The sequence below is a fragment of the Octopus sinensis genome, linkage group LG6, assembly GCF_006345805.1.
Source record: "Octopus sinensis linkage group LG6, ASM634580v1, whole genome shotgun sequence".
Lineage (NCBI taxonomy): Eukaryota > Metazoa > Mollusca > Cephalopoda > Octopoda > Octopodidae > Octopus > Octopus sinensis.
Window position 1 is genome coordinate 69,448,088 of NC_043002.1, and position 15,357 is coordinate 69,463,444.

The 15,357-nt window shown below is 36.1% G+C and overlaps 1 protein-coding gene across 2 annotated transcripts in view; it reads left to right on the plus strand.

The window, feature by feature from the left end:
• Window positions 1–15,357, plus strand: part of LOC115213426 (collagen alpha-1(I) chain) — a 74,321-nt gene that overhangs the window by 27,689 nt on the left and 31,275 nt on the right. For both annotated transcript variants that reach the window (XM_029782399.2, XM_029782398.2), the window contains exons 9-22: window positions 1,030–1,083; window positions 2,081–2,134; window positions 2,274–2,327; window positions 2,747–2,800; window positions 3,369–3,422; window positions 3,588–3,686; window positions 4,406–4,648; window positions 5,896–5,994; window positions 7,143–7,250; window positions 8,031–8,084; window positions 10,006–10,113; window positions 11,552–11,596; window positions 12,912–12,965; window positions 14,220–14,318. In XM_029782399.2, coding sequence (XP_029638259.1) covers window positions 1,030–1,083; window positions 2,081–2,134; window positions 2,274–2,327; window positions 2,747–2,800; window positions 3,369–3,422; window positions 3,588–3,686; window positions 4,406–4,648; window positions 5,896–5,994; window positions 7,143–7,250; window positions 8,031–8,084; window positions 10,006–10,113; window positions 11,552–11,596; window positions 12,912–12,965; window positions 14,220–14,318 — 1,179 coding nt within the window. The remainder of the gene's footprint in view (window positions 1–1,029; window positions 1,084–2,080; window positions 2,135–2,273; window positions 2,328–2,746; window positions 2,801–3,368; window positions 3,423–3,587; window positions 3,687–4,405; window positions 4,649–5,895; window positions 5,995–7,142; window positions 7,251–8,030; window positions 8,085–10,005; window positions 10,114–11,551; window positions 11,597–12,911; window positions 12,966–14,219; window positions 14,319–15,357) is intronic.

Genomic DNA, 15,357 nt, shown 5'->3' on the forward strand with positions numbered 1-15,357 from the left:
ATCTATCTATCTATCTATCTATCTATCTATCTCCCTCTGTCAGTCTCTCTCTCGCTATACATACACATAATGCGCGTGTGCACGCACACACACACACACACACACACACACAACACACAAAATACACATCTGAGTTTGTTAGAGGTGACGAGATCGGTGGAACATTTAAAATACGGATTGTCTAGAAAGAAGAAAAGTAGTTTTTTTCGAAGAGACCTTGTGCAAAATGAAGCGCTTAGACGCATGGCTCATCGTAAGACACATTGGGAGACCAGATATACCCGTGCGTTTACTATTTGCTGTAAATATGAGGTAATCATCAAAACTAAGAGCTTCAGTAGCTCTTAGCTTAATTATTATTAACTTTACTCATATTACTATAATATACTTAAAAAGATATCAATATCGTATATCTACAACATTAATAATGTCATAATGGATCTCAACAAAGAGTATACATCAGCTTGGATCTGCCTACCAACTGCTCCATACCATTCCACTGGCGTCTGACCTTTTCTGTCTTATGTTTAAAATGATCTGAGGCGGAGAAAAGATTAGTTAGAGCATTGCATAAATGTCTTGCGGTATTTAGTTATAGTCCTTAGGTACTGAGTTCAAATCTGGCCTTGGTTAGCGTTACTACCAACTGACCTAATAACCAACAATGGATTAAATTATGCTCCCTTTCTGATGATCGGGCGCTATAAATTAATTATACAATTGTCTACGTAACTATTACCACATGCCTTACTAGTATACACTACTCAAACACATGTAAAGATTATGTGGTTGATGATGTTATAACAAAAATAATTAAACCGAATTTCCTGCTTTGTTCTGCTCTTGAATATACACTCTGTAATCTAGTCAAATTATTTATAAGAACAAACAAAAATCTGAGGAAAAATTACGTTTCATACCAGAATATATTTAATATGTGTATGTGTGTATATATATATATATACATACATATATATTTATTTATTTATTTTGTTGAGTTTACACTCATCATACACTTGAATATTGTAGGGACCACAAGGTTTGAGAGGACCTGCTGGTGAACCTGGTGAAGCTGGACCCGTCGTAAGTACTCCTTCTCTGTATCTTTCCTTGTCTCTCGCTGCCCCAGTCTCTATCTATTTGGCTTCTTTGTATCACCGTTAGTTTCCTTTTTTTTTCTCTTATTATCTCTGTTTCTATATCCGTCTCTCTCTTTCTCCCCCTCTTATATATACTATAATTACATATATGTATATATATATATATATATATATATATATAAAGGAAATGAAGAAAATGCTGACAAAATAATTTAAGTAAGGGAGAGTGTATTTAATTAGGTGAAAGTTCTTTTTACCAGTTGCGCATTTGTTATGCTTATCAAAAGATACTTTTTTAAGAGAGATAGAGTTCCTTTCTGATAGATTTTTTTCTCTTATCTGTATATATATATATATATATATATATACTGTAAGTATATATAGATGTATTTTAAAGTAAAGATTATTTCTCAATATAATATGGCAGTCGCGGTTGTTTAGCCCCCCTGGCTAAACAACAGTAGCATTCATCCCAACCAGGACTGCCATATTATATTGGTACATAATCAATACACTTTAAATTACCGTTACTGCATGTCTCTCGTTGAGAGATTTAGAAGTGATGATGTTTCTATATATGTATTCATATACATGTACTTATTTTTAAATATATATATATATATTTTATATATATATATATATATATATATATACTTTATTTAAAAGCAGCAGGGATATAACAAAAGCTGTTACTCAGAGTTTCACGTTCCTGTTCGTCGGACATTTTTGTTAAAACTGTCCGACGAACGGGAATGTGAAACTCTGAGTGACAGCTTTTGTTATATTTCTGCTGCTTTTAAATAAAGCATATTACTCTACCTCTGGTATTTTTGAGTACTCTTTTTTCCACCCTGTTTCACATTTATGTGCTTACTCCGGTATAAATATAAATATATATATATATATATATTTATATTTATTAGAGGAGCATCAATTTCATTTCGTGTTTACTCATACTTTATATATACATCTGTCTCTAGGGACGCTCAGGTATCAGAGGACCTGCTGGACCTCCCGGATCAAGAGGAGTCGATGTAAGTAAATTGGTTGTTTCTCTCTCCCCCGCCCCTTTCTCTCTATTTACCTCTTGTTATTTTCTCTTTTCTTATTTTCTTATTTCTTTACTGTTTCTCACGACTTTTCTCAAGCCACTCGACTTTGTATCGTTTGCAGGGTGACCCAGGACGTGACGGCAACCCCGGAGCTAGAGGTTTACCCGGCACACCTGTAAGTATTGTTACATCATATTACTTTTTTTTAATCAAATTTATATATAAATACATTAATTCACACACACACACACACACACACACACGTTTTAACTGTTAAAATATAAGCATAATATTTTAACAATGCTTGTATATATTATATATATATTATATATATATATATATATATATAGCATTATTAAATCTCAGAAAGTATATAATGAATTGATAATAATGATAATAATAATGACAATATATATATATACAAATACATTATTCACACATACACACATACACACATATACATACGTAAATGCATACTGTACACAAACACAGTCAAACGAGCATACATGCTCAGCGGCATACGTATGTATGTATGTATGTATAAATACACTTTCAGTTGTTTAATTTATGATATATTATTTCGATGTTTTCTAGGGAATTCGTGGAACTCCCGGAATCCCTGGTCTCCCAGGACCCAAGGGACACAGAGTAAGTAAAATCTATTTGATTTGTTTCTTTTTTTTCTTAATGTCTTAATTAGAATGTCTTAATTCGAATGTTGGCTGGCTGAATTTTCAGTGTCAAATTAACACCCATGAGAACGAAGTCAGCGAGATAGCAGAAACGTTAGCACGCCGGGCGAAATGCTTTGTGGTATTTCGTCTACCGCTACGTTCTAAGTTCAAATTCCGCCGAGGTCGACTTTGCCTTTCAGGGTCGATAAAGTACCAGTTGCGTACTGGGGTCGGTCTAATCGACTAGCCCTCTTCCCCCAAATTTCGGTCCTTGTGCCTAGAGTAGAAAAGAATATCTACAAGAACGTAAAGTTATGCTGCATTTCGAGTGTGGTACTGCCATGTACCTATGTCACGCACATCTTTCGCAAATAGGCTGAGCTTAACTTTAGGTCGATGTCGCCAAATAAATATAGCTCAGTATTTTTAGCAAAAGAGAATTGTAAAAGTGAAATTATTTTCGTAGACTATATTATTACATACACTAAGTATATAATATATATTCTTTACTGATTAACTAATATATTTTCTCTCAATTTCAGGGTTTTACTGGATTCGCTGGTAAAAACGGCAACTCTGGTCTTGATGGACCTAAGGTAAATACTTTTAAAATCTTTTCATACACCTATACAACTATAGGTCTTATTGGTTACATTTAATTAATTGATTAATTAATTAATTTTTTTGTATGAATTTTAAGATCGATGATGCAACATCAATGGTGTCATATATAATATATTTTGTATTCTTTTTATACTTAGGGAGCTGCTGGCAACATGGGACCAATCGGTTTACCCGGAGGCGCTGGAGCACGTGGTGCCCCAGGTGAAAGAGGACGATCTGGATCTAGTGGACCTCCAGTAAGTTCATATGATGCTTTGATTAACTAATTTAATTACGCATAATTATGTGTTTTATAACTGTACTTTCGTTGATTTTGTATATATATATACATTTAATAGTAGAGAACGAGATGTCATAGAGCTTAGGGGTGATAACTCTTCGAACAATTTGAGAAGAATTATAACATTTTTCATAGGTGTAAATTGTAACATTTTTCAGAGGTGTAAATTAAGTAAATTCAGCTTAGAAGAAAAATCGGGAAGGACTGGATTTAATCATTACAGGGAAAATTGATTTAAGTAATATTATTTAAATAGGTTTCATTGTTGATGGCATACCAGTCATTACTTATGAAAGACAAATGTTACTGATTTAGTTCAACTGTGTTTTATTCGTTAAATAATGTTGAAAATTTATATTTTAACATAAATCTAATTTCATATGAAAGTGCGGTTATGGACAAAAAGTATCGAGTGACATTGTAACCAATAAATTAGAGTATGATTAACGTATAACATAACTTGAGTTATCATCTTATCAAAGCTGAAAGGCAAAATGTCGTATACTGAGGGTAATGGTTCTCTGACATGGTTCATATGAATGCAGAATGTTCGGATACAAAGAGTGGGTTTCTACTTTAATATTTAAATATTACGATAAGATTAGTGCTGTAATTAGGGATATTTTTTCTTCAGTTAACCTTGTATAAAATATTCCTAACTTCTCTTGTTCTTAGGGAATGCGTGGAGTTGATGGATTATCTGGAAACGGTGGACCACCCGGAAGCGTTGGAAAACAGGGAGCCCCTGGTTTCCCTGGAACTCCTGGCCTCAAGGGTGAAGCCGGTTCTCCTGGTCCTAAGGGAGCTGTAGGACCTCAAGGCCCACGCGGAGAAAACGGAAATGCCGGTGGTGCCGGTGAAGCCGGATCCCCTGGACCCCATGGTCTTCCCGGACCAAGTGGAGAAAAAGGTAGCCGTGTAAGTATTGCAATGTATTTCTATTATTTGGTCACATCATTGAAACTGTAGAAACCTTGAGAGAAAGCCTGGAATGTATATTCCTTTAAATGTGTGTTATATTCCACATGAAAAACATTGGACCCAATTTGAGATTCAGTTTTAGGAATCTTTCGCGAAACTAGAAGTCACCGACCGCATTTCTCGCCTTAAGAATGTATCGAACCACAAGACTTTAAATTTTAAACAAAGGCGGTCTCTGTATAGTGACGGTCTATGCAAATGTTGGTTATTTGATTGACTTTCCTAGTCGAGCTTTACAACGGACAGAGGTGTAAAACGAGAGAGAAAGAAAGGGAAAGATAGAGAAAGCCAGAGAGAAAGAAAGAGAGTGTGTAAGAGAGTTAGAGAGAGAGAGAGAGAGTTAACTTAAGAGGAACCGTATGAGTGCATGTACTAGCTTAGTGGCACGCAATGAGTAAAAGAAAGATAATCACAGAAAGCGCGGCACATTGGGCAAGTGTCTTCTACAATAGCTCGGATCCGACTAATACCTTACAAGAGAATATAGAGTGTGGAAGCCCGCCGTATATAAAGGCGCAGGCGTGGTTGTGTGGTAAGAAGCTTGCTTCCCAATTACAAGCTTCCGGGTTCAGTCCCACTGCATGACACCTTGGGTGTCTCCTATTATAGCCTCGGGCCGACTATAACCTTGTGTTGCGAGTGGATTTGGTAGACGGAAAACTGAAAGAAGCCTGTCATATATATATATATATATATATATATATATATATATATATATATATTATATATATATATATATATATATATATATATATATATATATGTATGTATGTATGTATGTATGTAGTATGTATGTATGTATGTATGTATGTGTGTGTGTGTGTGTGTGTGTGTGTGTGTGTGTGTGTGTGTGTGTGTGTGTGTGTGTGTGGTGTGTATGTTTGCGAGTGTGTCTTCGTTCGTTTGACCCCACCTACGCACCCGCCCGACGACTGGTTAATGCACGTTCGAGTAACTTGGTGGTTTCGAAAAAAACCCCCCCAAAAACGATAGAATAAGTAAGATAAAAATTCGTAACGGGACTTGAAGGCGGTGCTCCAGTATGGCCAGAGTCCAATAACTGAAATATGTAAATGATAAAAGATAAAATTTAAAAAGTAACGTTTCTAGCACTGCTAGAGCACAGTCGGAGCTTGAAGAAGAGAAACGATTTGAATAACAATATATGTGTTGGTCTCTTTTAGGGTAACCCAGGACCTACCGGTGCACCCGGATTCCCCGGACCTCGAGGACCAACTGGACCTGTTGGAAGCCCAGGCAAAAAGGGAACTAAAGGTATCCGTGTAAGTATGATGTTTCAGAATTTTACCTCTTAATCTAGTAAATTAAAATAGCCATCTATGTATCATGCTTAATCTATGTACACTATCAATAGGCCAGTTGCTGCAATATTTATCCTGAGATAACATCTCTTATGGATGGACGTTCTGTGTTAAAAACACAATGAATATCAGAGGGAGGCAAACATTTAACCCAGCAGCAGCCATTCGCATGCTCAGAAGAGAATTCATAGACTCTGATATAAGAAAATGTGAATAAAACATTCACTTATGTTGAGAATAGCCATTCAACTGAGTAGAAATCTCGTATATGCAATTGGGGCAATATTAAATTAAAACAGTCACCTATGTATCATATTTAATGTACATACACAGGTAACAGACCAGTGACTGCAGTATTTATCTTGAAATACCATCACTTATGAGCGTGCTGTATTAAGAATACAATGAATATCGAAAGGAAGCGAAAACTCCAACGGCGGCCAGCAAGAACACCAGATGCCTTTAAACCTTTCAATGTCTTTTTAATCGCATGTACTCGCAGCCAGCCGCATACTCGAACGAGAAATCTTTATCTCAGATATACGTAAGAATGAATAAAACATTCACTGATGTTGCAAACAGACGCCCAGCTGAATAAAAGTCTGGCACACGCAACTGAGATAGTAAGTCATCTATATGTCTGCTCAATGTATATACACTGTCGATTGACCAGTTATTGCGATATTTGTCCTGAGCTAACATTTCTTATGGACGTACTATGTTAACCCTTTGCTTGCCCAAAGGATTATCATAAATTTGTCCTAGACGTCCATGTTTTCTTCAAACCTTTGGGTAATATAAAACTTTCCTTCCATAAGTCTCAAGTTATTCTGGTGGTTGAAGAAAATGGCAATGTGTATCATAAATAATGCATGGACACCAGGGAACCATCTCCTGCGTATCACAAGTGATACACAAGACTGGAAAATGGTTAAAAACACAATAAATATAGAAGGAAGATAAAAAAATTCGTTCCAGCAGTGGCCAGCGAGAATGCAAGATATATTTCGGCCCATTTTGGGCCTTTACAATGGCGCATACTCGCAGCCAGCCACATGCTCGATTTCATATTTCTTTTGTTTCTAAATAGGTATGTTTTCTATGTTTAGGGAGAACAAGGAACTCAAGGTTACAAAGGACAACCAGGAAGTAAAGGACCACGCGGCCCCTCTGGAGACCGTGGATCTCCCGGACCCGCTGGTTCTGAAGGAAAGAGAGTAAGTGTTACTATTTCTTATACATTTAAATACAATAATGATTGCAGTAAATTTATTGCTTATTATTCCTTTTAAAGAATTTTTTTTTGCTGGAATCATCGTCTTCGTCGTTGTTGTCATGGTTATCATCAACACCATCACTATCACTGCAACCACAATCACATCTATCAGCATCACTGCTGTCGCCGCTGCAGCCACCATCTCTTTCATCATCATCATCATCATCATCATCATCGTGGTCGTCGTCGTCGTCATCGTCGTGGTCGACGACAGCGACTAAGGAACCTCTCTATCTGGTCGCTCAACTATACTAAGAATAGCAGTCGAAGTCTCACAGAAATCACAATCTGCTATCATAAAACAAAGGCACATTGGATAATCTGATGCTGGGAGCATTGAGCTTTGGGAAAAGAAACAAAAACAAAAATATTCCAGAAGACAGATTTTTATCACAGGATTAACATAAAGCTAAACAGGCCCCAGCACACCAGCAGTATCAGCAGCAGTAGCAGCAGCAGCAGCAGCAGCACCCCCACCCCCCCCCACCACCACCACCATCACCATCATTGTAGTCGTTCTCTTCTTCTTCTTCTTCTTCTTCTTCTTCTTCTTCTTCTTCTCCGTCGTCGTCGTCATCATCATCATCCTCATCGTGGCCGCTTTCTGTGCTATAGTTATTGGTATAAATTTATTCATTCATTGTCAACCCATTATAAATTAATATTATATAATTCAATTTTGAAATTTAATATAGATATTTTTCGTTTATTTATCTTTCAGGGTATTGCTGGCGCCCCAGGCCCAGTCGGTGGTGTTGGCCCATTTGGAGAGCGTGTAAGTAGATGTTTTTTTTGTGTGCTTAAAACAAGTATTACAAATACCATAGTTCATTCATACCTATAAATGTATACTGGTAATTACTAGGGTACTAGGATGGTTAACAAACTTTAGGAGCTAAGGTTCTCCAAAACAGAAAGGAGAAAGCCAAATAGGAGACATACAACGGAACTGTCAAAATATATAAAACATTCGAAAAGTTTAGCTTAAATAGCTAGATATGCAATTATATGTATGATGATACATACAGAAGACAAAAAATGCAGCTCTACTCATGCACTCACTCGAAATACTTGCACACACACACACACACAAACACACACACATAGGAGAGACAGATATTCTCCGTATAGAATGCACTTCGTAGTGCTCAAGGTTTAAACTTGAGCAGGTAGAGTAGAAACTGTAAGGATAAGCAAGTTAAAATAAAAATAAATGTGTTCCTTCTCGAGCCATGCCAGGCTCATAAGGGCCCGGTTTCCGGGTTTCAGTGACGTATAAATTCCCCACCTGGACGGGACGCCGGTCCGTCGCAGGATTACTCATTTTTGCCAGCTGAGTGGACTGGAGCAACGTGAAAATGAATTGTTTTGCTCAAGAACACAACGCATCGCCCGGTTCAGGAATCGAAACCATAACCTTACGATCATGAGTTCAGCACCCTAACCAATAAAACCATTGGAGATAAAACCATTTGGCGTTGCAACCGTGCGTTGGTGCGGATAATTGAATTTTAATATGTGAAACATGTGTAGAATGCAATAAAAGGAATTCTGTTCAATCTTCGTTCAACTCCATTTCTTCAATTCACTAATAATATATATATATATATATATATATATATATATATATATATATAATATATATATATTATATATATATATAAGACTTTTTAACGTAATAAGATAAAAAACCAAGGCTGTATAGATATTAGAGCATTTATAGATAGAAGGTCTTACAGCTGTTTCTAGGATATTAATTAATAATATCCCTTCATCGGAGACGGTGTGTGAGAGGAAAAATTAAGTCATAGTTAGTTTCGATGTGATACAAAATAGAGAGTGAGGTAGAGGAAAGAAAATAGATGTAAGATATGTATGGGTATTGAAGTCGTAAATACGTTTTATAGGCATAATGATATATATGCAATATTCCAATATCCTTTGAGTAGAATCCAAAAGTACAACAGAGTTTAATAAGAGTCCTTCCAAATATAGAGTTTATAAGCAATGTAAGATTACATATATATATAATGTATTACCATACCTGTTAATGTTGAAATTCCAATGAAGTAATAATTACAAACATCCACATATGCGTACAAATTCGTTAATAAATCAGTAAAAATATACAAGACTTTTCTGAAGATGAATATGTGAATTAATACATTCCAATGATGGAGCTTTGTATGTTTGTTAGAAGCCAGCTTCTTCCTTATAGGAAGATTTCAGATAATTAAAACACAGAAGAGAACGTACATACATGCATATGTACACACATATATACACGCATGTTTATATAACTATAAATATGTGTATATACATATATGTCTACGTATACATATAACAATACATACACACACTCATATATATAAATAAAATGGGCGGGGGGGGGGGTATTTACTTTTGAGGTGACCATGTACATACAAAGTAATAACCTTATTATTAATACGTACACATAAAATGTAACATGCGTATATGCTGTATATTCTGTGAATCTATTAGATTAAAGGCATGCATAAAATGCTTACAACTGTACGCTTGTGTTTCTATGTGTGTGTTTGTGTGTGTTTGCGTGTGTATGTGTGTGTTTGTGTGTGTATGTGTGTGTGTGTGGTGTGTGTGGTGTGTGTGTTAGATCATATACAAACTGAAAAGGCTTTTCTGCTCACTCACGTATGTTGTTATTTCCTTTTTAGGGACCTCCAGGCGAACGTGGTCTTTCAGGAGCTGACGGACTTCCAGGACCCAAAGGAGCTGATGGAGAAAAAGGACCTCGTGGAAAAGTTGGTGACACTGGAGCATCCGTAAGTATTTTGCAATATATTATCAAATTATTTGATATTTTACACCGTATTTCGAAATACCATGAATTCAGTTTATTTGCTAATATAATTAGCAGTGTATCTCGTTCTCTTCGTTTGTCCATCCTCTTGACATGCACGTCAAAAGTAATTAGCTGATTTAATACTTTCACTATGTCTGAATTTCTAGAAATATTGACAGATTATTTAGTTTGCTGAATACTGACTAGAAATTTATAAAGAAATTATATACCCACAGCCTCTAATTTTACGTCACAAAACTCTTACTGAGGTTAATGAAAACTTCATAATACATACTTTCAAAGAATCTAGCAAAAAGAAGAAAAAATACAGGAAGAAGGGAAGGAACAGTCTTCAGCTTTTTACAATAGTATGAATCGTTATTAGTTAACAATGTTTATTATGGGTCTTTTTGTTCCGAGTTCAATCCTTGCCAAGGTCAACTTTGCTTTTCATTCTTTCTGGATCAACACAAGTCAAATATTGAGATGTATGCCATCATTTAACCCCCTAAAGATGCTGGCCCTGTACCTAGATTAAAAGCAATTATTATAGTAAACACTAGGATAGTGGATCGGCAGAATCATTAAAACGTCGGACAAGATGCCTTGCGGTATTTGTTCCAGCCCATAATTTTCCAGGTTTAAATCTCACCGAGATCAGCGTTACCTCTTGTTCTCCTCGGGACGATAAAATAAAATTCCAGTTAAGAATTTGAGTTGTTGAGTCATTGATTAACCATCTCCCTTTAAAAATTGATTACCTAGTGTTTATGAGATCTAAATAATTTAATTAGCACAAACACCTCACTAAAGATCGGATTTTAGGATCGACTTGTGTTCAATTCCTAGTAAAAGCATGTGCTAATCCCATTTCACGTCTTTAACTGTAGTTAAACAGTTTTTTTTCTTTTTAAGTACCAGGATACAGAAACGATATACTAAATGCAAGGCCTCACCAGATCTTTGGTGTTAATAATAACTTTGTTACATATTCAGAACTATTCCCCGTTTTTTTAGGAGGGGGTAGCCACAACAAGACATACACTAGGTATTCCACAAATTTCCCAGCTCAAAGAGGCGAGCCCCGTTCTATGCTCGGATCAAGGCACAGAACACAACCCTCAATATCAGCAGCAGGGACCTGACAGCATATGCTGCTTTATCCCCGCCGCATCATACTGGTTCCGTACTCTTTTGAGCAACATCAAATTCACTCATCCGTCCACAAACACTCTCCAAACTTTCATATCATTTATAAACTATACCACCACGTAAACTTATTTTCAGATTGAACACTATATTTTAGTTTTGTTTTAGTCTTGATTTTTTGAGCCTGTGGAAAATCCATAGGAAAATGTTTTAAACTTCTTTCATAGTTTTTATTATTACTGACCAAAACTATTTCTGTTCATTTTCAGGGAGAGAGAGGACGCCCAGGTTCCCCTGGACTTCAAGGACCAATCGTAAGATATTACTTCTTTTTTTCGATGATTTATAATATTACCGGTATTTGATGGCATAAAAAACTTACGGGCAAATTAGATGCATCCTCATTTCAGTAGCGCATATTCAGGAACTATAATTTCTAGTATATTAAAGCATGTAATATTTAAAGGCAGCGAGCTGGCAGAAACGTTAGCATGCTAAGCGGTATTTCGTTTGTCTTTGCGTTCTGAGTTCAAACTCCGCCGAGCTCGACTTTGCCTTTCATCGTTTCGGGGGCGATAAAACAAGTACCAGTTGAGCATTGAAGTCGAAGTAATTTACTTAACTCATTCCTCCAGTCCTGCAGTGCCTATACACGAGCCGCCACTGCTCTGGAGTGATTTGAAACATTATCCTGGAAAAACAAGTCGTCTTATATGCCATCATATACTATACTTCATGTCCTCCTCATATATCATACATCACAGTATTAAGCTCATCGATATGTGTATGGAATATGTATCATGGCACCTGAATTGCCGTATCATCAGTGCCCATGCATGCTATGTCGCCAAATCATACTTCTTTCCATTTCATATTGAATGACGACGTCAAATGTGTCATTATGTCATTATTACCATACAATACTATTAATGATATATGATATCTTGCAAAATCAATGCACATTTAATGCATTGCTGTAGTAATATGGCATATATATATATATATATATATATTATATATATATATATATATATATATAGCTTATGTTATCACATCAAAAATCTCCTTCATTGTAGTCAAATAATCGGTCAATGCTACTCTGATCATCACCCTCGCCATAAACACTAACACCATCATCATCATTAACACCACTATCACTATCACTACAATTACCACCATCCCTACCGTGGCCACCATCCCTCCTGTAACTACCAGTGTCGTCAATACTATTACATATCAAGGCGGCGAGCTCGCAGAAACGTTAGCACGCCGGGCGAAATGTTTAGCGGTATTTCGTCTGTCGCTACTTTCTGAGTTCAAATTCCGCCGAGGTCAACTTTACCTTTCATCCTTTCGGAGGGTCGATAAATTAAGTACCAGTTGCGTACTTAATTTCGGGCCTTGTGCCTAGAGTAGAAAAGAATACTATTACATACCGCCGCTGTTATTTTCTTTACCACACCACTATCACCACACCTCTACCATCATCACTATCACTATCACCATCATCGTTATCAACATCAGTATTATTATCTATTCCCTTAACACCACCTCTTTTACCTCCACCCTCCATTCATTTGCTAGCCACATGCTGAAATACTAACAAACTGTATTCATTTTATTTCTTAGGGTATTCCTGGTATGCCTGGCGCTGATGGCCGTTCTGGCCCACCTGGACCTCCCGTAAGTGAAATGTATTTTTTTTTCCTCAATAGCTATTCTAATACTCAGCGTGAATACCTAACAACAAAACATGTATTTCTGAACCGATCTTTGTTTTACAAAAATGACTAAATACGCAGGAAATCATAACCATAACCATGGTAGATGGAAGAAATAAAGAGCACAAGAATAAAGCTCTTATTCAAATTAAGCAAGCCAAAAGGATATTCTTATTGATTCAACCTATATTTCTCAATGATTCAGACCTATAATTCTTAGTGATTCGACATATACGAGCCAAGACAACGGGAGAGCCTGTATATGGTTGTTTTGCATACTAGAAATGATAGCAGCCAAAACCCTCTTAAATCACACCTTGTTATATAAAAGATGTCTTATAAAAGGAAAAAGACAAAAAGGGACAATGCATTCTATTACAAAGAAAAGACAAAGTGGTTTTTAAAAGGACAGAATTGTCGTGGCTGGTATGTCTTTGAATACAGGTCTGTTCAAAGACGGTTGACTTGGAGCTAATTGATAATAAAAATAACAAGGCTCTAACACTTTAGTTAAAATTATTTTCTGATCGATGATAATCGTTATCTAAGTCACTTAGAAATAGATTAAACTGGGTTTAATTTATTATCACTGTACGTATACACAGGCACAGGTATGGTTGGGCTTTGCAACGACACGGTTCGTGTCCAGCCCTCCGCGCGGCGGCACCTTGGGGAAGTGTCTTCTACTGTAGCCCCTGGCTGAACAATGCTTTGTGAATTAATTTGGGTGTAGTTGGAAAGTGTGTGGAAACCAGTCGTATATATATGTGTGTGTGTGTGTGTGTGTGTGTGTCCGTGTGTGTCCCTGACATTGCTTGACAACTGGATTTGATTAGTTTATACTCTTGCAAAAGAGACCGGTATAATATAAAAAAAACATTGAGAAAAGAAAAATAAGTGCCGGGATCAATTTTTTTTCGAATAAAACCATTCAAGACGGTGTTCCAGTTTGGGGGAAGATAAAAGAAAGTAATAGGAAACAGATTACAGTGTAAATCGGAAAATACAAGCTGGATAAAAGCTGGATATTTCACATGGAATAGCAATAATATTTCACTCAATATTATAATCCTAAAAAACTTTTTTAATACAACAAATAGAATGAGAAATGTTAGCTTTATGCAGCAGATAAAATCCCACATTTCAGTCAGAATACACATAAAAGAAAATTTTTGTTTATATCTGATTAAATATTAAATATTTTGTATTGTAACAGGGAGCTGTTGGAAATGATGGCAACCCCGGTGAAATGGGACCACCAGGTATTCAAGGTCTTCCCGGAGCCCAAGGACCTGCTGGAGGCAAAGGAGAAATTGTAAGTAATTTAAAGTATCACAGTTGTTTATATTGTTAATATTTTCGAGATGATGGATTAAATAATATTAAAGAGTGAAGCACGTAACCGAGTGATTAAGGGTGTTAGACTCACTGTCCTAAGTTTGTGGGATCAATTGCCGGACAAGCCGGAAAGTTGTGTCCTTCAGCAAGGCACTTCATTACACGTTTCTCTAGTCCATTCTGCAGGAAATGAATTCCAGCAGTATACTGGAGGTAACCTTGTGACTGGCTGTCGTCCCGTAAAGGGCAATCTTTTAGGGGCAGAACTAGTGACTGCCCAAAGCTCTTTTTCCACCACAGAAAAGGTAACATGATAGCTCAAGATAATCATTGACCTCAACTTGATGATGAAGGAACAGAACTGGTAGAGCGCCGGATTAAAGCCCTTACAATATTTAGTAATACTTCTTCTATACGCTCTAATTTGAAATCCCTTTGGGTCCAACTTTATTTTCCAAACATCCAAGCGTCGAAATGTGTTCCTTCTTCCTATTCAGATAAGACAAAAACCATTACTATCATAAAATGTTTATTATTATTATATTATTATTATTATTATTATTATTATTATTATTATTATTATTAAATTCCGCCGAGGTCGACTTTGCCTTTCATCCTTTCGCGGTCGATAAATTAAGTACCAGTTACGCACTGGGGTTGATGTAATCGACTTACCCTCTCCGCAAATTTCAGGCCTTGTGCCTATAATAATAATAATAATAATAATAATAATAATAATAATGATAATAATAATAATAACAATTATTATTATTATTATTATTATTATTATAATTATTATTATTATTATTATTATTATTATTAGTAGTAGTAGTAGTGGGTGAAGGAGGAGAAGGGCACAAAATGATTAGCGGCATTACTTCGGCGCCTTACTTTCTGTATTCAAATTGCGCCTAAGTCCACTTTTCCTTTCATCCTTCTGAGTTTAATAAAATAAATACTATTTGAGTAATGGAGGACGATAAAATCGACTTAACCTTCTTTGAAAATATTGTTGT